The following is a 26359-nucleotide window of genomic DNA, read 5'->3' as shown; positions in this document are numbered from 1 at the left end:
TTCTTCATACTGGTGTGGTCGGTATAATCCCAAAGTACCATATTATTAATACGTATTCTATTACCTCTGGTTTTCATTTTTGCAAAGAATTACATAGTTATATATTTTGTTAGCCTACTTTTATAACTGTATTGTTATTTATCATAGTTATTACTATTAAGTTCATCTTATATTTATATTTTACTTTAAATTGTTACTTTTTCAATACTGTTAAATTGTATTATTATCTCCGTTTCATTTTACCATGAATTCTATTAAGGCCAATTATATGGCCTCGACCACATAATGATTAGGCACTGTCAGGCATTGTTGTTTTTTTATAAGAGTAATACTATTATTTTAGTCTTGAAGCGTTGTTATGCTAATTGAGGTCGAGTTGTTCGCAACCCTCACTTTAAGCCCCGCTTACGTACCAAACCGTACAAGGTTGCTTGAAGATGCTTGGCCGCACTAAACCCTAACATGATACGTATGCGGCATACGTGTTTGCGGCCCAGGTGGTAAACCAGCAGTTTGGCCAACTCGGTGCGGCCTGATTTCCCCGTCACAAGTCTGTATAAAAACCCTACATTTAAATGTTTACCTAGTCCCAGCCCACCTCGACCATACTTGTCATCCAACTAAGCTGAATGAAACTAATCAAATCGGATAGTGTATGGGCTTCAGTTACTTTTCTAACTGGTAAGTCATTGACTATAGAGTAAAAGTGGTCATAGATGATCGACCAAACGATATTTTTAATTTTTTTGTTATAAGCTTATTTTTGTTTGTATAATTCATAACTTAGCACTTATCAGTAATGTAGTTTTAGTCATATTATCTCATAGTGTATGTCATGTCATGAATACAGTTGTGGCACAATTATGCTACTCAAATAAAGATCTTCTGATTCTGATGGTGACAGATAGAAGCCAATAGAACACCCATTGCCCACTTTCGCTTTCTTGTCTTCATCATATTAATTTTGTCCTCTCAACTACTGAATTCAATGAAATTGTTCGTTTGTTGTCTTTGACATGAAGACTTTTTTTAGCTTTCCCGTTTGTTTCGTTCTTCGTTGGTAGTTGATCTTATAGTTTAGTTGAACTGTGTTAGTGATTTGTTTGATGTTATAAGCAAGACATAAATTAATTTTATAATTATTATTAAAAAATACTAATCAGAAATATTTTTTGCCAATGGCAAAGCATCATCCTGATCTTATATTCTGCCGAAAACAACCAGGAGTGGGTAAGTACATTATCTGAACTAATCAACAACAAAGTATTGTAGGTTAGTGTTCCTGTATTACATACCGGTCTTATTTATAATTCTAAAGGTTCAATATTTTACTTATACTCTTAAAACTCCAAATACCATTTGATTTTTTTCTACTGGGCTTGCTGGTTTTAGGCAGTTACAGTAGGCTATTATTAAATATGTAGAAAATCTTCAAATTTACCTAGTGTACACTATAAGTTAGATTTTCCAACCTCAGCTTGGAGAGCCACATTATCCTTCTTCAGCAGAACTAATGAACTAATCCTTCTTTGTCAAGTTTATTCATAAAACATTCTGTCCAGGCTCTTCAAACATTGTACATGCCGTGGTTGGTAACAGCAAATTAACACTGCCTATGGGCAGTCTAGTGGTTTGCACATTCAAATGAGTAGACACCGGCTGTGGTAAATTAAAGAAAACCTACACCCAAGATCAATGAGCTACGTAATGAGACCAATGCCAAACTTTTTCAGAAATCTTTATTGTCGTTGACATTCTACAAAATGCATGACAGTCGTCAATTTGAAACTTAAATGGACGTTAAAATAAGAGTTAAAATAGTAATTTAATAACAACTTTCTTCCATGTAATTCTAAAATTTCATACTCAAAAACAGTGCACTTGCGTCAGAATCTTGAATTAAAAATTTAACTTAATCAGATAACAAGTTCCTGATTTATACATTTTCAAAGTTGCACTTTGGCGCCAAAAATCTGTAGTTTTGTTGTAACCGGAATACAAAATTAAAGTTATTATTTGTAAATAATTTCATGTTTATGTCTAAATGCAGAAATAAATAAGCTAAATTTTAATATCTAGTTGCTATTGTCGCTCTACTTGTTAGTTTGTGGTTAACTCTCAAACTCGGATATCTAAACTTTTTGATCTAAGAGTAATCTTTCCACAACTATCAGTTACATACATATGTGGCGTATTCAAAAAGTATCTGACCTTAATCTGGAAAAATATTTTTTTTCTATCAACATGATTTAACAAATAATCTTAGTCAAAATAGTCCTCTTATGCAAAATAGTCGCTTTTGAAGGGGGTTCCTTGGCACATGTTGTGGTTGTAGGCTGAAGCAGAAAGCAGGATAATACAGCACAGGTGGTATGAACGCTTATTATAAATTTGGAATTGCAATACAAATGTGTGAAAACAATACTCTAAACAGTAGGCATTTACAAATTCCTTGGGGGGTTTTCCCTTGGTAGGCCCTACTGATCACATCTTGAGGCCATTAGGAGATTAGTGACAACAGCTCTGTGATGGATGTTGTTTGTGTATGTAATTCATTGTTATACTCTAACTATGGGGTCTGTTCCAGCCATCGGTCGGCTGTGTGAGAAGTGCGACGGCAAGTGTGTCATCTGCGACTCGTATGTGAGGCCGTGCACGCTGGTCCGTATTTGTGATGAGTGCAACTACGGTTCCTACCAGGGCCGCTGTGTCATCTGCGGAGGTCCCGGCGTCTCCGACGCTTACTACTGCAAGGAGTGCACCATACAGGAGAAGGATGTAAGTATTGAACAAGAGGCTAATATTAGGATCCTCTGTTGGAGTCACTTATTGGCTGAGCATTAGTGATACCTACCACCCGAGTGGCTTGAAGCTTCATTTCTACATAGGCAACACCAAGTTTGATGATTGGGAGTTGACAGAGGTAGTGGATGTTTTTACGTTGTTCTTAACAGTAACCATTGTGACAGCAATAAAATAGCAGGAAAAACAAGTCCAACTACTATTTGAGATTTTATCATGACATATTAACACATGTAGTCTGACTATCCCAACACATACAACATCATCTTTTTATGATGTGTATGTAGATTTTTATTTAAACTCTGCTATGAAATCTAATTTAAATGAACAAAAATGTGAATGTGTCATCTGTACGATCGTCTATCTGTCCACAGGACAGTTCAAGACTTCTTCGTTGGTATACACTTTGTATTTGTACATTAATTACAAAATTATCTTCATTGCCAATTTAGACTTAATGTTTCATATCAATTCTCATCCAAGATTCAGAGGGAGAATTCTTTCTTGGATCTCTTCTCTTATATTATTAGCTGATGGACTGTGATAATATTTATTTCACACTTGAAATGAAGCAGTTCAACACGTTCGCTACCAACCGGCACATATATGTGCCGGTAGGTCCATCATAATAGACCACCATTGTATGAGTTGGGCACTTCTCACAGACCAGCTCAAAGTAGTATGGTCATTACCGTAGCCCAAGAGTACAACATTGTTCTAATCAATTTATATATCATTTTATACCCTTAGGCAGACGTATAACTTGATTCCACATCCTTTTTTTTACGTTGTATACATTTTGGCTAGTGGCACATATATGAGCCAGTCGGTCTGTAGCAAATAATTAGGCTTAGGCTTAACCTCAAATATAATCATTTTCTAGTTGCAAATCAAGTAAAAATTGCCATAACTATGTTAGGCCACATTATGAAAATAATAAAAACGAGTGTTGACAGTGGTAGTTATGTGTATTGTACAAACTAAAACAAGACCTTTGGATAAACACTTTGGAAATAGCAGAATATGTTATAAAAAAACTCACACAAATGTCTCTTATTTATAAACTTCATTTAGGTAATGAGCTATTCAATTCAATTCAATTCAATTCAAATAATCTTTATTCATATTTGTACATTGAAATACAATAAATAGTGTCACAATTCATCAGACTATATCTAAGTATGTTCCAGATATAATTTTTACCTAAAACCTTATAGTTAAATGTCTAAATCTATGCTTTAATACATTGTCGAAAACATTTTAAAATTTCAATTAAGTTGCATGTTGTTTCTTAGGCTATAAAATTCGTCAAATGTATAAAAAGCATTTTTAAGCAAGAAATTCTTTAGCAATAACCTGAATTTTTTCTGATCATTTATTTCGCCAATTTCTTTTGGAATAAGATTTAAAAACTTTACACCATTATATGTGGTTTTCTTCTTAAACAATTCTAAATTATGATTATCCAAAACTATTTTATTTTTCTTACGTGTGTCGTAATGGTGAATATCATTGTGTGTTTAAAAATTTTCCTAAATTAATTTTGACATAAATAATACATTCTAAAATATACAGGCTATGAACTGTTAAAATTTTTAAATCAATGAAATGTTGTCGTACCGAGTCATCATTATGTAAATTTAACATTGCTCTTACAGCTCTTTTTTGGCAAATTAAAATTTTATGGAGATTTTGGTTGGATGTACCTCCATACACACATATTCCGTAAGATACATGCGATTGAACGTGAGCATGAAATACACTTTTTAATACAGTTAGATTACATAAGTTAGACAACCTTTTTAGAGCATAAATTCCAGAATTAATTTTAGTTAAGACATGGTCAATATGCTGATCCCAACTCAGATGGCTATCAATGTAAATACCTAGGAATTTGGTTTTAGGAACTTGGGATATGACCTCAGTATCAATATGAATTTGGACTTGGCTATCTTTCCTATTTTGTTTTGTTGTAAACAACATGTAATTAGTCTTTTGAGCGTTTAAGATTAAATTGTTATTAAAAAAGAATTCTTGTAATTTTGATAGTTGAATAAAAGAGTTTATTTCTAGTTCTGTATCTGTCTTTGTAGAGATAATAAGATTGGAGTCATCTGCGTAAATGCAGAGTTGGTTTTTTGTTTGGTTAATTTGACTAAGACACCTAGGCATGTATTTTATGTAGCAGATAAATAACAATGGGCCTAAAATTGACCCTTGGGGTACCCCATACTTAGTTTATTTCTGGTTTTGATTTATATTTCAAAATTTGGTTGTTGTTTACCTTGGCTATTTCTACAAATTGTTGTCTGTTTGTTAAATAGGATTCAAACCACTTTTAAATAATAATTTTTTATTCCTAATTTGTTCAATTTTTGTATCATTTTAATGTGGGAAATACTGTCAAAAGCTTTTGACAAGTCCATGAAGATTCCAGCTACTTTATTTTTCCTATCCATTGATTCGATAATTGATTCTATAAAGCAAATTAAAGCAGTAATGGTAGATTTGTTTTTTCGGAACCCATGTTGTTCAAAGTCAAAAAGATCATATTTTTCTAAATGTGTCACTAGTCTTAAATACATTGCTTTTTCAAAAATTTTAGAAATTGATGGTAAAATGGATATCGGCCGATAATTTTGAATTTCAGTTTCCTCACCTTTTTTAAAGATTGGTATCACTTTTGAAATTTTTAGTTGACTAGGAAAAATCCCTGAGATGAAAGAAGCATTTATTAAATGTACTAAGGGTTTTATTAAGGGGTCCTTTGCAAATTTAATGATTTTAATGGGGACCTCATCGTACCCACTAGACCACTTGTTTTATAGAGAGTTCAAGATATCATTTACCTCTTTTTCATCTGATGGGGGACACCTAAATTCGGGAATTTTGGTAGGAGTTATATCTTCATCATGAGTTGGGGGCATACTACTTAACAGGTTTTCAATAATGTTAACAAAATAATTATTAAAACTATTTGCCACTTGGCTAGGGTCTGAAACAGTCCCCTTATCAGACTTTAAAACATAACTTTTCTCTGCTACCTTGGATGAAGTTTTCTTTGTTTCTTTATTTATGATTTCCCATGAGGTTTTACCTATGTTTTCAGAGTTTTTAATCTTTTCATCATAAAAACTTCGCTTTGCATTCATTAAATTACATTTATATTGTTGATTTTTATTCTTAAGATCTCTCTTAAACATCTCTAAGCCTGAGTTTCTAGCTAATTTGTTTAGATGGATGAGATTTTTATCTTTGACATAAAACAGTTAGGAACTAAAAATGTCTTAGGTAACACACATTTTGTTCTAGTTTTTCACTTGTGCCAACTGCACCAAGGAAGAAATTTTGAACGTATACCGAGAGACCAAGTGGCACAAATATGTGCCATACATCCCTGTAGACCGATATGAAAGAATGAAGTCGAAAGAATAGACCGATCGTTATCACAGCCTTTTATTTAATAAGACTACACTGGCACAAATATGTGCCATCGGCCTATGAGAATGAACTAGCCGGCACATATGTGTGCCAGCCGGTCCGTATTAATGAAAAAGTTTTTACATTTCGGTAGCAAACGTGTCAAACAATAATTTTGGATTTATTTTTGAATATTTTCTGTTATATGTTTAATCCAGAGACCAGTAGAGGTTGGCATGCGCCAAGTTTGAAGTACCAAAGTGTTTCATAATCGTGTTTTCAAACATCATTTTTATACCCTAAATTCACTTTTTTTACTTTTTTTTTTTATTCAACCACGTACACTAAGTAATATAGCATAGTTATTTAAAATTGAACTCTCAAAATTGTTGAATAGCAACTATTTTGTTAAGATAAACCAAATTTGTTTTTTGTAACAACAGTGTTCTTATTTAATTGAGAATTTTAAAATGATAAACAATTTGACCCATTCTGACACCTAAGATTTTTTACCGATTACTCTTTGTAAGTGTATTAAATAATCTCGTTTTTTATTCTTTCAGAGAGACGGCTGCCCTAAAATTGTGAATCTCGGCAGTTCCAAGACAGATCTCTTCTACGAGAGGAAAAAATATGGATTTAAAAAGAGATAAACCAATACATACGTTGCATTCATATTCATAAATTCATTTTTTCATAATTCCAATGAAATGTACATATTTTTTACTTAGTGTATCTCTTTTAATAAATGTTTTAATGGAGACAATTGACTATTATTTCTTACAAAATAACAGAATATAGTTAATATATATTAATAATCTAAAATAATTTTTGGTATTTAACAAACTTAACATATTAAATTGTAAGTAATATTATTACATTCTTCAGTCTTAATACTAATGACAAGCACAATTCCCTACATTTACAAGAGTACTAATTAAATTTAATCATTTGTTTAATTGCACAAACATTGTTCACAATAGATTAATTAATTTAATCAGTGACAAAAGTACAACATACTAAACATAAAACAAAAATTGAGGCATCATTTAGATAAATTAAGTAAATTTGTATCAATCTATTATCCGATAAACTACAGAAGGAATTATTGCTAGTATTATTTATTGAGCTCACTGAAAGTTTTATTCATAAATATTATTCAAATGGCAATTGAATAATCTATCTTGTGACAGATTTTGGTTACACTTATTATTACTAGTTTCATTTTCAGTATTGACTAATTTAATAATTAGTAATGATGCAGGAAAATATTTTAAGTAAAAATTACTGTAAATTATTGCAAATTCAAAAGAGGTCTCAAGTACTAAAAATAGTATCAGCTAATGAAAGCAAACTTAAGACTTACTATAAACTTAATTTTTCCTACAAACAATTTTGTGGGGGGAGGAAAACTTACTGCTATAGAACTACCTGTCTAAACCTACTGCTACTCGTGTTGACTAGTGTCTAAGACTTTGTGACTGTGTCGTGAGTCTCGTGTAGTGTCCGCTGGCAGATGAAGGAGACTCTCTTGAGCCCTGCCAGACTCTCGGTGACCTGCCACATGTTGTACACCTGCAGTTTGTTGGAGCCCACCATCTGACCTACGCAGCTGTAACAGTACTAGATTAAAAATTGATATATATTAACATTATTAAGAATTATAGGTGATATAAGGTGTTGGTTAGATTTTCTATACAAAAACAGTCTATTGCAATGCTGTCATGGTAGCACTTATGAAAAATATCTAAATAACTTCACTAAACATTACTCCCAGAACCCAAAACCAAACCTTGTTCAAAATGTTTTATATATATATATATATATATAAAATATATATGTATAATGGTAGCACATTCACCCGGCAAGTGAGAGATCCGGGTTCGAGTCCCGGTGGAGCAAGTACTTTTTGCGATTCAATGTTTATTGAAATTAAATAAGGCTATTGCCATTTATACAAATTTAATATACTACTATATACACATACATACTATATAACGTGGCTTGTGGAAACAATAACTATCTTAAAAAAAAGACAAATCAAGTTGGAACTTAGTACTAAAGTTGATCTTATAATTATCTCGGCACTTTAAAAAAAATTCACAACTGTAGATTAATTATGAACGTACCGAAAAAGCAAAAAAATTGTCTGGAATGCTTATAAGATTTGCTAAACTTTTTGTATCTCGTACAGTTTTTGAGATGTTAGTACTTGGAGATTACGTGGGAATAAATTAATAATATTTCAGTTGACACAAAATGTACCTTCTTCCGACTAAGCAGGAAGGACAGATTTTATTATGAACAAGAAACTTCTTTGTACGAGGGCTGTTCAAAAAGCAACAGACAATGATAGTGCCGCAATCTTGGTGTCAGAGTGTTCCTACATTCATTACGCAACCAGCCGTGGTAGATTGTGCTTCATGCCTATAATAATCTGTATGCAGTGGAGTGTTGAAACCAGTGCTGCAATTGAAAATCCCACCAGTTTTTCACTGGTGAAAAATCACAAACCATTTAAAGTTTGTCACCTGGTTTTTTTTATGTGTACGGACAAGAAATAATGAGTGAGGCAGAAATGCATTGATTTTAACCACCACACCTGAGATATATCGTGCAACTGTGGCTTAGTGAACACCATGCCCGAGTATACTCATTTTCATACTAACAGCTGTTTTGTTTTTGTTGTATTACCTGTTATATTGTGTTACTTGGTGTTCTGTTATGTTAGAAAAGTCTAGAAGATAGCTGTCCAGTTGTACAATCTTGTGGGTATTACTTGGACACCATGTGCTTTGTATCGAATACGAGTTTGGGAATGATTGCATTCATATTTTACGAGGTGTTTTACAACGTTTATTTGTATTTGTTTTGATGTTGTAAACGCAGGTACACCAATGGATGAAGAGGGTCTACTACAATCACTAGAACTTCCCAGTTTGTGAATTGTGATTGGGACCTATGAATGAAGATTCTCAGGTGACAACGGACGGACCAGTGAGGCCTCAATAGAAAACCGGGTGGAAAGAGATATGATAACTGAGCTAAGAATTCATGTAACTGGTTTATATCCTTACCAACACTCAGTTGACATTATTTGAGATCTTTGTAAACATTGTCCAATATTTATTTGATTTATCAAACTTTAAATAACGTGTTATATCAAAAACTCCTAAAAATGGGAAAAATACTCTGCACTGGGGGTTTATTATGTAACTAAGCCCTGCACTTGGATGTCGCTGCAAATCAGGAACATGGAGGAATCAGGAAAATCGTCATTTCATGGTTACGGAACTCCCAAAACATTTCCCCAAATTTCACGGAGTTTGGTTCATGAAATTGTGGTTGATAAACTTGGTTACCACACATTTTGTGCCAGGTGGATCTGAAATCCTAACGTAATACCACAAAAACAGAGACTTCCTGTCGCACTGACATTTTCGGAAGACAACGATAAAAGTGGAAACCAAGTCATTTTTCGTATTGTAACAGGCAATGAGATTAGAGTAAAGCACGTCAACTATAAAACAAAACAGTGGTCGATGGAATGGGGACACACGCATAGAAACCGAGGAATTGTTGCAAATGCTTTCAGCAAGAAAAATCATGGCTACTGTGTTTAGGGATGCTCAGGTGATTAGTGATTCGTGATTTTGTTGAATGTGGCCAAACTGTCAACTCAGAGAGATATTGCCAAACACTCCGAAAACTAAAGACGTGTGACACAAATCAAGTTTCGGAGAAAGCTCATCAAGAAAGTTTTATTCCTACCACAACGCTTGTCCACACACAATGCTTGTACATGCCCAAGAACTCTTGGATAGGAAGTTTTCAATCTATCTACCGCCGTACAGCCTGGATTTGGCCCTTGAGCGACTACCACTTGTTCCCAGCAATGAAGATGTGGCTCGCTATGCAATGATTTAAGACTGACACTGAAATGTATCCTGATGTAAATGAGTGTTTGAACTCGCGGGCGGCAGATTTCTACAGAGAGGGTATTGAAAAGCTTGTACCACATCATGATAAATTTCTCAATTTAAATGGCAATTATGTATAAAAATAGCCTAAGATTTTACCTTCAAAATGCAAATAGTAAAAATTGTTATTTTCACTTTGTTAACGTTTTATATCAAAATATCTGTTACTTTTTAGACAGCTTTCGTTCAATGGTGAGTTTGTGAATGATGTAGAAAATATCGAGGAGTGGTGATGGGTTCTGCCTTTGAAGAATGATTATAGCAGAGCTTAAATTGGTGTGTGCGTAAACGAGTTATCATCTTTCCACAAAGGACTGTACCAAATTTAATAGAACTCTTACTAAACTAACTGTGCTATCTAAAATTCAAATTTTTTTAAAGCACAATGTATTGTGTGTGAAATAAATATTAACATCGTCATGCAAAAACAATGAATTAATTAAAATATGGTGTAACAATGTTGCTCAATCTAGTATTTAAAAGCCTTTGAAAAAATCACTACAGGACAATAGACAATGGACAACTAAACTGGTGTGTGCGTAAACGAGTTATCATCTTTCCACAAAGGACTGTACCAAATTTAATAGAACTCTTACTAAACTAACTGTGCTATCTAAAATTCAAATTTTTTAAAGCACAATGTATTGTGTGTGAAATAAATATTAACATCGCCATGCAAAAACAATGAATTAATTAAAATATGGTGTAACAATGTTGCTCAATCTAGTATTTAAAAGCCTTTGAAAAAATCACTACAGGACAATAGACAATAGACAATGGACAACTAAACAATGATGTGAAAGATGAAGTAGATCAAAGTTTGTAGTAATGAATTCTTTGATTTTTAACGTTTAGCCCATGTTGCTATTTATTAATTATTAGATTTAATTCACTTCAGTTAGAGGTGTCTGAGTGGATATAAATTATCTTTGTTACGATGTGTGCGCAAACTATAATGGTAGCATCACACCACTCAGTCTATTATTATTATATTATTATTTTAGTCTTCAATTAAACCTTTTGTTCGAAAACAATATTGGCTCTCAGCTTCTAAACTATTATAAGTAAAAAAATTCAAGCTTTTCCCATAAATTAAGTCGCATGGTAATTCTAAAAATGTAAATACTAAAATTGAATGTCCCAAAAACTTACGTGATCAGTTCTCCAACATTTATTTTGGGAAGTTCTCGGTCAATCGGGTAGAATATAGCTTGCAAAGGCAACGTCCCGTTTCTTTGTTCGCTGCGCAGAATCATCCTGTATAGCCCAGTGGGACTGAGAGATACACTGTCCAACACAGCTGTGACAGAGACAGAAGAGAATTAATGGTATCACAATAGAGATGTCAATGATGTAGTGTGTTATCTTTAGGATCAGAGTAAAAACCAGACATGGTTGGATAAGAGTGTTCCTGGGGCAACGCCAAGAGCCGAAGGATTGACACTGCTAGTCACAGACTTTCCTAGATAATCCTAGACGTGTTCCATCATGACACAACTAGCGCCGTCGAGTTCCTTGCAATTACAGATTACTGTTTCTTTGTAATCTGTAATTTTACAAAACCATAATTTTTCCCTTTATTGTACAAAAAAAACCTTTTTGTATTTGTCAGACAAGTGTGATACTCCCCATTCGGTACACCATTTGTTATTCTATTGTGTGAAAACAATAAATTCAGTTGTTTGTACTGGGTTTCAAAGAAATACTGCAAAGAACACAATAATATACCACCAACTACTAAAATTGATTAGCATTTACCTGTGGCTTACCATGCAATTTTCTGCTGAATAACAGGAACATTAGAAGCTAAATGTGCATATATTATTGTTGTAAATATAACAGACATGAAATTATTGTAAATTGACGCTATACATTTCTCAAAGATATTGTAATAAAAAGTTTCTGATTTCTGAGGCATATCCTGACATAGTATACTAGACACCGCTAAGTCATGTTCACTGGAAGATGAATCATTTCAATCAATCTTCTGATCATTTTGGAATAGAACAGAATCAAGTAAAGAACAGTGTTTCAGAGCCCTGGTGTTGGAAAGTGAAGTAGTTTTTATAAGCACCAGTAAAATACTGCAATTTCTATACTTCATGTCATGATATTGTATTTTTAATAGTTGCAACAATTCCAGTAAGCCAACTAACCACATCAGTGTTCTTAGTTTTTTTTTGTAGTGAAAGGACTTACGATGTAATATGATGCAGCCTTGTAACAGTTTAGAAACAGAAATAGGCCTATTTGAGGTACGGTAAATATGTCAGTGTTCATCTAGAATTTCAACACAACCGTACATAGTAAGTAGCTTTTGCAATGCCCTAAAAGGCTCGCAGGCCACAAGACTTGCTGTATTTGCACTCTCTGTCTTTGAAAGTTTAAATATATGTAAACCTGATAGAGTTTATGTCCTTGCTTTTCCATCCTCGGTTTGCTATATCATCCTATTTCCTTAGTTCGGTCTAGGATTTATATAAATTTTTATATACATAATCAGTAACGTATCCCTCAGTGCAAAACAAATCTGCTACCCTATTGTTGGTTTTTCTGCATTGAAAAATGTTGTTCTCAGTGTCTAGAGCAATGCTTTGTGATTCTATTTGCAACTATCACAGGCTAACTGCTTTCGCTTCTTTCCTAAAATGTTAACCACGGAGCGAATGGTTTATTGACTTATTTGTTAGCATCTAGTCCCTCCATTTTCATTCCTGTAGCAGCTGTATATATCAAAGGAAATCTCTCCCACATTATCAAAGGAAGATGATATCGAGTACTAAACATGCACATATTCACAATTTTGTCAGTAACCTGAATTTTATAATAATGTTTGATTAAATAAGCAGAAAAACATCTTTGACATAATAAACGATCACAAAAAATTCTGTCCATTTAGCTTACCATGATTTTATTGTAACACGACTATTTACGCGGTGAGTGCTTCAATTGGTTGGATAAAGTAGTTGGGGTTTCTGCACCTCCAAATGCACCCAGTTTTAGTTCGCTCCAAGCACTGAGTGATTGATAGGATGTGTTTTTGAATGAAGTTTGTTTTTTTTATTGTGTCAAGGTGCGATAAAGCGCCTGTTGAAGCTGCGATACATAATTTAGTTTTATGTGTTGTTTGGGAAGGATGGAACGGAAACTTATCAAATGCTTACAGAGGCCTTTGAGGAGGAATGCATTTTGAGATCTCAATGCAGTAGGCGCACATAAAATCTTCTCCCCACACCCAAAAAAGGTGCGCATGAGCAAATATCGCATGAAAACAATACTGATTTTCTTTTTTCACATCCGAGGAATCATCAATTTTTGAGTTTGTACCTCAAGGACAAACTGTCAATTTAGCCTTTATCTGGAGGTGCTCAAGAGACTAAAACGCTGGGTCGCGCACGTCAGGCTTGAACACCCTTCATCGGTACTTACTAGCTGAACCAGAACAAGACCCATGTGGTGCCTCAGCTTCGTAACAGTCCTGACTTGGGTCCGTATGAATATTTTTGTTCCCCTGAAAAGAGAGCTGAAGGGAAAGCACTGGGAGTCGGTGAGAACATCCAAGCATGTTACAAGGTTCCTGAGAGGCATTCCAGTCGAGGAGTTCCAGTGTGCTTTCAGGCATGGCAGAATCATCTCCACAGGTGTAATTATGTAGGAGGACACTATTTTGAACCATTTGTAACAATCGGATGAATAAATCTATTTGTCTTAGAAGATGTGCATGACTTTCTAATGCACCGTATATATTAGTCTATACAGTGTATCTAATACTCACATATCATTTTCATGTGGCAATTAATTTTTATAGTAATTAAGCTGACATTAATTTGAGTAGTGGATTGGGAATAACTGCCTAAACAACAAGTTTTAGTAATCCACCTGTTTAAACTAAACAAAAATGTTCTCATAATTAATTGAATTATGGAAACCCATAGGGCAGGGCCCTATGGAATAGATAGCTTTTTATTCTCATGGTAAATTGACAAACAACAAACGACTTTAATTAACTTTGCAATAATTGATGGACAGTGGGATAAAGCAGATTTTTATAATTCCGTAATAAAAATTGCCAATTCAAAAGCTCCCAGTAAAGCTAATGCAACTCACCTGTTATTTCGTAAATGGTATGCAATTGTGCCTCCTTGGCCATCTTGTGCCAGCGAACCACCTGATCAATGGAGCCGATAAAGAATCTCTTGCGGCTCACTGAACTTATCTGTAAATCAAATTATGAGTAAATTATCTTCCATTTCTATTTGTATATATGACTACATGATTAGTGAAACTTCATCCATGCTATAGATAAACATTGGCAATTGGACATGTAACAATGTGTTATGAAGTCTGGGGTCTCAAATATTCAATATACGAGGGGTATTAGAAAAGTAAGGTTCCCTATGCCGCCGAGACAGAATGCGATATGTTGGGAGAAATCTGGGCAACACTGTCTTGCTCATCAGCTGTCCCTCTCTCTATCCATACCACTCGCGCCTCGCTACGTCCAACAGTGCCGGCCTAGCTGCCTTCGAAGATGGAGCTCCCTATCGGTGTTACCGCCAGATGCGAAATTCGTGCTGTGATACGTTTTTAAATGCAAAACAGATTTCACCTATTGAAATTCATCGTCAGTTAATCGAAGTTTATGGGGAAAACTGCATATCTGTTCAACACGTTCGGAAATGGTGTAGTGAATTCAGCGAAGGCTGCATGGAAATTCACGATGAAAACCGAAGTGGACGGCCTTCAGTTTCAGATGGAGTTGTTGAAATAGTTGAGACAATATTGCTTGAAGATCGGAGAATCACCATTCACAGGAACAACAGTAAACTCTGACAGATTTTGCGACACATTAAGAAAACTGAGACGCGCGATCCAGAACCGCCGGAGAGGAAGATTGTCCAGTGGTGTGAGGCTTCTCCATGACAACGCTCGACCTCATGTCTCACGTCAAACTCAAGAACTGCTGACAAATTTTGGCTGGACTATTGTGACCCATCCCCCCTACAGCCCAGACCTAGCCCCAAGTGATTATCACTTATTCCCAAAATTAAAGGAACACTTAGGTGGCCAACGCTTCAGTACCGATGGTGAAGTCAAGGAAGAGGTTACTCGATTCCTCAAAGGATTGGCGGCCAAATTCTACAACATGGGGATAGAAAAGTTGGAGCATCGTCTACAAGTGTTTGGACGGAAACGGTGATTATGTGGAAAAATAACTTAACTTTTAAGTTTTAAATTGATGTATAACACTAAGTAGGTATATAGTGCTGTCTATTTTAAAAAATCATGGGAACCTTATTTTTCTAATACCCCTCGTAACACCATCAAATATCGGACCTGGTACAGGGACGGGTCAAAGACTCTGAAGGGTACTGGGGCAGGGGTCTGGGGAGCCAGACCGAGGGTTAACTTAAGCTTTAGCCTAGGTAAACTGGCAACTGTCTTTCAGGCTGAAGTTACAGCCCTTGCAGAATGTGCAAGAGTTAATGTGGAAAGGGGCTAACAAAGGCAAAAACATCTACATTAACTCGGACAGCAGGGCTGCTCTGCAGGCCTTGGCCAACCATGTCTGTAATTCGAAGGCAGTCTGGGAATGCCATAAGGTCTTGAAATTGCTGGCGAAAAACCAATAAAGTTATTCTAACTTGGGTGCCTGGACATAGAGGAATCACAGGAAATGAAGGGGCAGACGGTTGCGCTAACTTGGAGCCAACCGTCTTCTTACCGGTCCTGAACCAACGTGTGGGGTCTCATATAACTTAGCACGTAGATCAGTTACCAAGTGGATGGCTAACAAACACCTACAACATTGGAGAAACACTGAGGGGAATGTACAGGCAAAGCGGATGCTCAAGGGACCATCAAGGAACATTGCAGCAGATGCCCTTAGAATGAGTAGAACGGAGATCAGAAAGGTGACTGGTTTTATTACAGGTCATTGGATATTCCGAAGTCACACCTGAACAGAATAGGTATTTCCAGTTCAGGAAACACTGTGCAGGAAATGTGGCGAGGCTGACGAAACAGCCAAGCACGTCATATTTGAATGTCCGGCATTACAGAGCAAACACTCAAGATCCCTAGGTGTTCTTATGCATACGGAAGAGGGGTTGGAACAGGAAAGCATTGTTCAGAAGATCTCATGGTTTTGTAAAGGCTGGGATTTGATACAGCTTAAACCTGGGAGAGGGTGCACAATAAGCCGGATGGCTGAGAGGCAACTACCCAGGCCTAGGAAACCTGGCCCTCTGTTAAAAAAAAAAAAAAAAAAAAACCCATCAAATAAGTTAAGTAAATATACGAGTACACCTGCTAAACTGCCTCTTGTTAAAATCATTTCAAGAATGAAGAATTGCAATCATTAAGCTAGCAACATTTTTAAATTCAATACAGCATACAGTAAACTACATAACTGTGTCAATATTTACTCTTATTTATAAATGGTTGTAAGTTATGCACTTATACTTGATCATTTTTTGACTAATTATATTTCACTAATTATATAGTTATATTTCACGTGCTTTTGAAGTGTTGGAAAATTTTAGAAATTATATGACAAACATTTTGCATTTTAACATGAGACAAAACCTTTCCGGTGCCAAGGATGGCAACTCTTTACCTCTTAAAAGAGATATTTGATGAAGAGTCATTGGAAACTATTTAATGAAGCTTAGATCGAGTTTTACAGATCTTGATAGACAAAATCAATAATATGTAAAAAATATATCAAATATTATATCCTGAAAGTAGTGATTATTTTAATTGTATACTAAATAAAATTGGTTTTTTTTAATTGCTTAAAAATGGACGTGGGATGAAGGTAGCTAAAATTTACATTTGACTAGTAAGGTTTTGCTTAAAAAAATGTTTTAATCTCAGAACTAAGGTGTAATGATTTTTTATTATTTCCCAATTTTTGAAAACCTCATTTATATAATAATTGTTTTTCTTTAATTTTAATATTCATTTAAAATAACTGATATTACCAGGGTTATTAAAATCTTTTATTCATGCTGTTTTAATATCCAGGATGCCTTTACAGTGACATACACCTTGACTTATAGCTTCATATTCGTTTAAAATTTTGTTCCGACTGTGGCAAGTTTCTCTAATGAAGAGTTTTACTGGTCTTACAAAAATAAGGCTATCATTATTTATTCCATGTTAATGTATAAGGTTGCATTTAAAAATTACTTTGTCACTCCTGGACTTTGGTAAAACCATAGAAATATACTTTGATTGAAATCTTCTCGCTTCCTTAGGTCTTAACTAAAGTTCATTCCAAGCGTTTTAATTTTAAGTAACTTATGCATTTTTTTCTTACACCTAAGCAAAAGGATAAATTTCAGTCCTTGAAACATGCGTTTCTATTTTTTTAAACTTATATAATGATGGCAAATATCTGAAATCCTATTATCATTACAAATAAAATGTTACTCCTATTCATAAAACCATCTCAAACATAATGTGTAAAACATTTTTGCCAGTAGAGTATTGATGAATTACTTTAATCTAACTTTTTAAATAACTGATTTTTTAGGATTCTCCTCCAATCTTGATAAAAATGCATATGTTAAAGGGGTAAGAGTGTTTACAATATCAGCTTACTTTAGGTTTAGAAGGGGTTTTCTTGGAACCGCTGCTGGATTTCGTGGCCGTGGAATTTTGCACTGGTACCACAGATGTCGAGGTAGAAGCCACAGTCTGCATTGCGAAGGACTGGTCAGGATTGTAGTTGGGGAAGAACATGGGTGGGGGTGGGGGGTACAGATAATGGGGGGTGAAAGATGGCAGAGAGCGGGGGGATGGTGGTGGCAAAGAGCGGGGGGATAGAGGTGGCAGTGAATATGCGGAGACTGGTCGTTTGTACGGGGGATCCCGTCCCCTCATCTGATTGACTCTTTGCTGCTGAGGGGGAGGAAGTCCTGCTTGAGGCATCGTCCGGTAGAGTGGAGTCGATGGTGATCTTGTCACTCCCGCCATGGCCAACTCGGAGCATTCTGACATGGGTTCAGATTCAGGAAGCTGGTTCCTTCAACATACAACAATTTAAAATGAATAAAACATTATTACTGACGGCATCTGCAATTCATAATAAAAGACTAAAACATTTCAGTTATTTGATTCTTCAATGTTAGAACTAGGTGTAAAATTCTTTTGGCATTTAAAGCAGCGAAATATCATTGATGAAATTTAATATAATACCTACTATTAAAAATATCCTTTACAAACAACACATAAATGATGTAAATTTGATCAGGAAAAATAAATGGCCAAGAGAGTGCTGATGGCCGAGTGGTCTAAGTCGTTGCACTTTGAGTCTGAGTTAGAGATAGCACAGGTTCAAATCCTGTCTGTGACCGTTGTACTTTTTATCAGTACAATCAACCTCGTACTGTATCGACTCTCTCCTTTATTCTGTTTGATAGGATCCTCGCACAGGCCAGTGGCCCATGAGGACGGACAGAATAAGGCTTGAAAGGAGATCGGCCTCTCCTTTAACAAAAAAAGTCCTGTTGCAAACTTAAAACACTAATAAGTTACATCCATCATTGGCAGGAACTGGTTACAGTGCTAAAAGGCTTAATGTGCATTTCCAAAAATAAAACTTGATGCAAATTTAATGCATCACTGGGTACAGCGAAAACCCATGTGGTGCACATCACATATCCGGGAAATCCCATAGATATCCAGGAGCGGCAATTGAGATTGGAATTAGAAGATTGATCTGTAAATCTACTCTACTGCAGAGGGTGACTATTGGAATGGGTGGAGCCCCCTTAGTGTTAAATGCTGTTACTAGCCCTGACATTAGAGAGTACTATCCTCTGACTGCTTTGTCTGTCAAAGTCTGGACCAGAACTGACCTTCTCTTCTTCCAAGGTGAGATGACTGAGATGTAGAACCCTCTATTCCTCATGGAATCTCACCAGGAGGTAGCATCTACCACCAAACCTTACCTATCTTGAATATTCTGTCATTTCGGAAGCAAGCCTAAAGATCCGTTTAACCCTTCCCACACCGTAGACGTATATATCAGAATGGTAGACTTTGACCAAAACGCCAATTATAGTTATATCCAATACTATAGATTATGTCTCTTGGAGAGTTTTTAGTTCGCAAAAGGCCTTTGAAATGCCCATTGCACGCTCTGTGCTTATCGCGGTTGCCAAGAAAATATTTATAAACAACCTTCACTCTGCGGCAGGAAGAGGTGAGCGTCCTTCGTCTAACTCCGACCACCTGCTCATCAGTTCTGCGTCTCCTTCACAGCCGTAACGAAACATATCTGTGGGGTATATTACTGCTTTCTCGGTTGTCACGAGTGTGCATGTCTTTTACATATCTCATTATTGTTCTTCATCATGTGGTAGTGTTGTGATTAGTTTGAAATATTTATCTTTTTTACACTAAAATTTATTTAAGGTATACAGTTTTTTAAATAGTTTATTTTTTATTTTTACCAATAAGTATGTTAATTTTAAGTAAAATACCTTGTTTTATACTTTTTTTGCTTTTACCTTTTATAGTTTTGTTATAATAAAAATTAGCTTTGAACTTATAGAAACCAAATTTGTTTACTTGTCTTGGCATTATAGGAAAGTTAATTGAATTATTAAAGGCATGCGAAAGGTTAAGACTATTTTTAATGAAGAGCTTTCTTACCTTCTTGTCCTAAGCAAACAAAACTGATGTACAGTTACACGGCTACAAAATTGTTTTATAGATTTGCAATAAACTATGAAACCATAGCGAATAGGTTCAAAATAAGCAATTCAGGTTAATTGGTCAGCTACAACATGTGCTTGACATTGTACGTAGTAACAGAAGTGCCTTAAAATAAAGTCCTTTTCTTATAGTTGAACATAATCCAATACCTAATTATTATGCGGCCCTATCCCACTAGCACAAGCTAAATTGTTACAATAAGCAAGTTCAGTATAAAAAATATTGAATTCGATAGTGGCCCATGACTAATGAAATATTCTTACAAATAAAAAGCTATTATGTTCTTACTCCAACCTACCTTGTCATGAATTGTTGGGGGTAGATCATTGGAGTTCTTGGCTGTGCAGAGGAGCCCATTGTTGAGGAATTTGATTGAAAGTGTGGATTTCCAACAAAGTTAGACTGGAACCTCTGATTGCCTCCTAAACATTAAACATTCTTCTTTGGATTTCAAACAACGACACAATGTTTTATAGTAACATATTGTCTATAGAGATAGAGTAATTCCCTTAAATTACTACAGAAGTGGATTTATTGAACTATGACTATACACCTATTAATTATACGATACAAGAAAATGTCACAAAGTGGACAACACTACAAAACTCTTACTTATTGTCTACCAATTATTTACTACTTAGTTACTTATGTTAAACTCTATTTATGTTAAATTATTAAAAACTTAAACAAGCATTTCTTAATGTATTTTTAGTAAATTATTTTGTGGTATCAAACCGTCAATATAAGCTTATGAGAGCTAACATAAACACCAGGACTTTGAATCAACTAGAGATAATTAAAAAAATAATCGTGTTATCGCCTGAAAATGATTTATTGGCACTGTCCACCATAATTGTTTATAACAGCAACTCTCTTCATATAACATTGGTATGGTTGATTCAATGTGAATGTTGAGTTCAGCTCCTTTTCACCTTACGCTTAATGTCAACGTCATCATGATCCAGGAGGGTTGACTCCTGGAATATGGAGGAAACATCTGTCAGAAGAGATCCAAAACAAGTTGACAATGAAGAAGCTCAAAACAAACTATTGCATCATTTCAACATTATACACACTTAGACGAAAAAATTTGTGATTGCGTCAGATTAAAGATGCTGCACTAAGCGGAAGGTGAAAAGGAGCTGAACTAAACATTCACATTCAATTAATCCTTCCCATCATACCAACATTATGTGTAGTAAACTCGGTTGCTCCGCCGTGCTTTGGGATTGTGTCTAAAGCATCGTAGTGCATCTGATGAGACAATGAGAACACCTTTTAATCTAGATTACACTTGATTTTGTAGAGTTGTCCCTAATGTGAAAAAATGAGAATTATGTGATCTATCCCAAATTTGAAACAAATTTAAATTAAGTTCTGTTAAAACAACCTTAACACATATATTTATACAGTCTAGTATGTAGGCTAACAAATTCTAGTTCCTTATGAGTGGCCGAGATGGAATCATAAAATAAAAAATTTCTTAAAAAAAATTCATGAAAAACAGATCGAACTGACTAATTGAGAAACTCAACGAGAAGATGCTGTGCATTGTAGCTAATATCACCCTATTGTCTATTGAGTAAGTTATTAGGTTCAGTGCTGGATCTCTAGAAGAGTCCAGAGAGCTTAAACACTTCCAAGATAAAAGAGAAGTTGGATCTGGAGAGGGTTCAGACTGGGCCTCTGGAAAATTTTAGGTCTCTAAACTGTGTTATTACGCATTTTTAGGTGCAGGGGAAAGTTCACTGTTAAAACCAATAGTGCTCAATTTTTCAGGTAGAGGTACTGGAACACCGATCCAGTTCATTCCGCCTCAAATCAAGCACTGATTAGGTATAAGACTCAACAACAGTATACACAAAGAGCTTCTTCTTGAAGCGTAACTAGAACTATCTAATACAAAGTTATAGAGTGCTGCACAAGACGAGTCTGTGTGTTTGTGTATATATCTGATACTAGGACTAGATTTATTCCAATGAAGTTTGTTCATTTATTGTGTATATTTGTAAGCTATACATCTTCACTGGGGTTCTATACTTAGTGATCTGGAGTGCTCTCACTTACATTCTGCGCCAAAAGGCGTTTGCCTCAGCCAATGTGCTATACTGCTATACAATAAATGTCTAGCTATAATACAAATAGTTAACACCTTCACTGGGGTTCTATACTTAGTGATCTGGAGTTAGAAGATTAGAAGTAGCTTCCTCTAAAACACAGTATTCCAACAAATGGCAACAAAATGTACCAAAGTATTTGGGTCGCTAACGCCAAGGACAGCACAACTTTGAATAGTTTAGAAAATTTATTTCCCTTATCATTAATCTAAACATGCTTTAATTATGTATGTTGGAACTTCAGATTAGTGATTATTAATCAATAGTCCTAATACTGGCTGGGGCTAAATAAATTGTTTATTTTATGATAAAACACCCATATATACAAACATATCCTATATCTGCATAGAATCCCAACATCCATATATAGGCTACAGACGTGTTCTATATCTGTATATAATCACAAAATCCATATACAGATATTCACAAAGTAATTGTTTTATAATATAAGAAGCTTTTAACTTAAACTAAAATGATCACGAAAAATCAATCTTATTACTAAATAAGATTGATTTTTTTTGAGTTCACTAGAACTGCAGCATTTTATATCCAGTATTTTACAAATGCTACAAAATATATTGGTGGCATTCTAGCTAGTTATTTTTAGTATTATTTTTAAATGTTTATTTTAATTACATATCAATTTTTTTTCAATTTTATGTTAGCACTTTTTTAGTTTGACTATTGCGTGTAATCCTTAAAAACTTTCAATTCTTGAAGAACATGTAAATTTGGGTACTTTGGGATTATACCGACCACACTAGTATGAAGAACACAAAAATAGAAATTTATAGAAACAAACATGATAGAACGAAAAAACAACTCTTCAATTACAAAATTACAAACTTACAAGCATTTCCAGGAATTGTGATCGGTATTGTTGTCGCTGTTATCTTATCTTTCTCGAGAATCCTGATTACGGCAGGCCACGCGGCATCACGTGATTTGCACGGTACATAATTGCCTTTCCATTACAATTCAATTTATATTTCTGATTAGCCCCTCTAGAATTTGATATTTTACTGATAGGTACTATCTCGAGGGATGTTTTTCTTTCGTCGACATCAGCGCGGGGCAGCACCGAAGGTGCTGCCAAAGCCCGCGCTGATGGCCGGAGGCACTCGCATTTTGGGTGGCGGAATGTGATCAAGAATAAAAACAAGTTTTTAGTGTTTTTTAATAAAGAGTTTAGTTTTGTAAATGTTTGTTTTTGTTGAATTTTTGTGTTTGGAGAAATGTAGAGGTAAAACATGGAAGTACAACAAAGCGATGCACCAGCTGAAAGGGCGGCGAGACCCTGCAATCACGTTATCTACTAGACGCTCGACTTTGACCTCTGTCTGAGGATGGGGAGGGGTTTGCGATAAGACAATTCCTGTTTTATATGGACGAAATATTGTTCTACGCTAATCTAGTAATCAGTAGAAACGAAATGTGAAATAACGATTCATGTCTGGGTGTGGTCGGTATAATCCCAAAGTACCTAAATTTGCAACATATCTCATATTTTAGCTTATTTATCTACTGAGCTAATTAAAATTTGATATGTAATTGCTCATTTAGGGTAGAGTACGATAAGCAGACCCGGTTTTTTATATGGATATTGACAAACGATATACTTCATTATAACTATAGGTATAACCAAACCGTTATACAGTAGCTTCTTTATTTATAATTATGAGATTGTCACTACATACAATCAAGAGGTATGTGTGAGGTATTAACTATTTTAATTTCAAATGTGATTGTTATTATGACTATAGATATGCTAATATGATTGATAGACTCGTGTTCAATATATGAATATTAAGTATTGATGATTACACTAAAACCACTTCCACTTATTGTACTTTACCCCATATTTTAACTATACATATGGTTATGTAAGTACTTCCTATTGTATGTATTGTTTAAAAATTATTTTACTCAAGTTATTTTACCATAATATTTTGAAAGATTAAATATTACCCGTGTTTATTATTGTATAATTTAGTATATCTGATACTGGACCAAAATAATGAAAATTGGTTGAAAACTATGACCTAATTGAAAATTATTTATTTACAAACATTGCTGAGATTGAATCAAGAGTTAAAAACAAAAAATTTATTCCTCATATGAAAATAAAAATTTGCTTTATAAGTAGTTTCCTATAACCTAATTTGGGGTAAGTAGAGTACGATAAGTGGACCCGGTTTTTATATCAATTAGTGCAATCATTGATACTTAATATACATTTATAGAATATATGTTTATAAATCATATTAACATATATCTATAGTCATAATAACAATCATATTTTTAATTAAAATAATTAATATAATGCACGAAGTGATAATCTTATGAATAATAAAATGTGCTCTACTAATCAAACAAACAATTAGAACAAAATTTATAAACAATACTGAAATGATAACATAAAAAACTGTTATAATAATTCAAAATATGTGTAATTATTTATGTTTACTCCTGGGTAGCAATGATTAACAGCTTTCAAGCAGTTGTTGAAGCATCTTCTCTAGAAAACCGTACTTCTCTTCTGTACAAATACTCACAGAGATGATTTGCAAGCAGCTCAGCTGATATGCCACTTTTTAAAATTTGATCCACGGTTCTCTATGAGCTTTTAACTGTTTGTTTAAAAGATTTACGTAATCTATGAAAGAAATTACGTTTATATGAAAAAGTGTTTATAGTTGATACAAGTTATAGTTCAAAAATCAGTTTCGTTTATCGACATCGATAAAAATAACTGGGTCCGCTTATCTGATCTACCCCTTTATTTGTTTAAGGATATCTTACAAACGAGTAGGGCCTATAGCATGCAAGACTAACACATAGTGGCTAGGCTTAATCTATTAGGGCACTGTTTTTCATTATAAAAGATATATAATTATAATTATGATAACAATACCATTATTTTGATATTGAATATGCTAAAATCTAAATCAGTTTATAACAGCTATAGGCCGACATAACTGAATTAAATGTCTTAGAAACTAAGAACAACTTTGTTTAGGCTATGTTGTTTTTTATAATATGTTTTAGTTTAGTAAGTTGTTTATTTTCTTCCAAACACAGTGACTACAATTCTAAATGTACTAACCTGTTGAAGGTGATACATTTCTTCCCAAAACATTTCTGAAATTGCTTGAGTATGACATGTTGTGCAAATGTCAAAATTGTGAAAGATAATGTTATTGACGAACTGATAAAATTCAAAACACAGCACAATCAAACTCACTGTAGAGTTTGTAGTTCCGTTTCCGTTGTCTCCGATAAATTTCGCCAAAGATTTACACACTCGTAGGCATAGAGAAATCTTTAACTATATTGATGTATAATGATATATATTATGTGTATACAAGTAAAGAATTAAAAGTAAACATATAATGAATTTTCTATTATTTCACAAAAGAAAACTCACAATTATCCAATAATTAGTGTATTTTTCACGAGGCCTTTCGACATCGAAGATGCCATCATCAGGTGTGAATCAACAATTTAAAAACAAATATCAGCTGAGTAAAACTATCAACATTTATATGGTTAAAATTAAAATAAAATGAAATAAATATTAGTATATGTATAAAATAAATATACTAATAAATATATATTAGTATATATATTTACACACCATATAAGATAAATAACCTAATTGGAAATCCTAAAGATAAAATTTTAGATGAAAATAAAAGTGGCATTTACAAAATTAACTGTGAAGATTGTGATAAAATTTATATTGGCCAAACAAAAAGAACTATTAAAAAAAGATTTAAAGAACACGAAAGATATTATAAATATGGACAAACTGATAAATCTGCTATCGCCAAACATGCTTTTGAAACAAACCACACATTTAAAAACTTTACATTATTAAAAGAAGTCCACAAACAAGAAGAACTCGACGCATATGAAACATTGTACATAACAAAACACAAAGATACAATTTTAAACAATGATTTTGGACCGATTCAAAATTCACCATTCCTTAAAATATAACTAAATTCTCTTTTTGACCCAACTTTTATACATATACTAATATTTATTTCATTTTATTTTAATTTTAACCATATAAATGTTGATAGTTTTACTCAGCTGATATTTGTTTTTAAATTGTTGATTCACACCTGATGATGGCATCTTCGATGTCGAAAGGCCTCGTGAAAAATACACTAATTATTGGATAATTGTGAGTTTTCTTTTGTGAAATAATAGAAAATTTATATTCCAATAAGAAGAGCTCCTCCTCCTTCATATAATGAATGTTTAGAATCAGCTGAAATGTTCTAATCTGATTTATAGTGTATT

General features: G+C 34.1%; 2 protein-coding genes across 2 annotated transcripts; one reads left to right on the top strand and one right to left on the bottom strand.

Annotated features, from left to right (window-relative positions):
• Positions 1-1049: 1049 nt before the first annotated feature.
• On the top strand, positions 1050-6989 carry LOC124367266 (PHD finger-like domain-containing protein 5A). The gene is made up of 3 exons (XM_046823969.1): positions 1050-1230; positions 2588-2778; positions 6786-6989. The coding sequence occupies exons 1-3, from the start codon at positions 1179-1181 to the stop codon at positions 6873-6875; spliced, it is 333 nt and encodes a 110-aa protein (XP_046679925.1). The 5' UTR covers positions 1050-1178; the 3' UTR covers positions 6876-6989.
• LOC124367265 (histone acetyltransferase KAT6A-like) lies at positions 6979-25270 on the bottom strand. Its single transcript, XM_046823968.1, has 6 exons — positions 25155-25270; positions 20230-20353; positions 17811-18234; positions 14310-14418; positions 11355-11502; positions 6979-7834 (listed from the first exon to the last, which is right to left on the bottom strand). Exons 1-6 carry the CDS (start codon positions 25210-25212, stop codon positions 7690-7692), a joined length of 1008 nt encoding a protein of 335 aa, XP_046679924.1. The 5' UTR covers positions 25213-25270; the 3' UTR covers positions 6979-7689.
• Between the last annotated feature and the right edge of the window lie 1089 nt (positions 25271-26359).

The sequence above is a fragment of the Homalodisca vitripennis genome, chromosome 8 (genome assembly GCF_021130785.1).
Source record: "Homalodisca vitripennis isolate AUS2020 chromosome 8, UT_GWSS_2.1, whole genome shotgun sequence".
Taxonomy (NCBI): Eukaryota; Metazoa; Arthropoda; class Insecta; order Hemiptera; family Cicadellidae; genus Homalodisca; species Homalodisca vitripennis.
The sequence above is the reverse complement of the archived record's forward strand: the minus strand, read 5'-3'. Positions and strand labels throughout refer to the sequence as shown.

Bases quoted from the DNA above. Each gene is read 5' to 3' on its own strand.
- LOC124367265 (XM_046823968.1), bottom strand. From the start codon at position 25,212: ATGTCATACTCAAGCAATTTCAGAAATGTTTTGGGAAGAAATGTATCA. The intron at 14,419-17,810 runs GTAAGCTGATAT...TTTGATTTACAG, and splicing joins AAACCCCTTCTAAACCTAAA to ATAAGTTCAGTGAGCCGCAA. The intron at 7,835-11,354 runs GTAAGTTTTTGG...GTACTGTTACAG, and splicing joins AATGTTGGAGAACTGATCAC to CTGCGTAGGTCAGATGGTGG.
- LOC124367266 (XM_046823969.1), top strand. From the start codon at position 1,179: ATGGCAAAGCATCATCCTGATCTTATATTCTGCCGAAAACAACCAGGA. The intron at 1,231-2,587 runs GTAAGTACATTA...GGTCTGTTCCAG, and splicing joins CCGAAAACAACCAGGAGTGG to CCATCGGTCGGCTGTGTGAG. The intron at 2,779-6,785 runs GTAAGTATTGAA...TTATTCTTTCAG, and splicing joins GCACCATACAGGAGAAGGAT to AGAGACGGCTGCCCTAAAAT.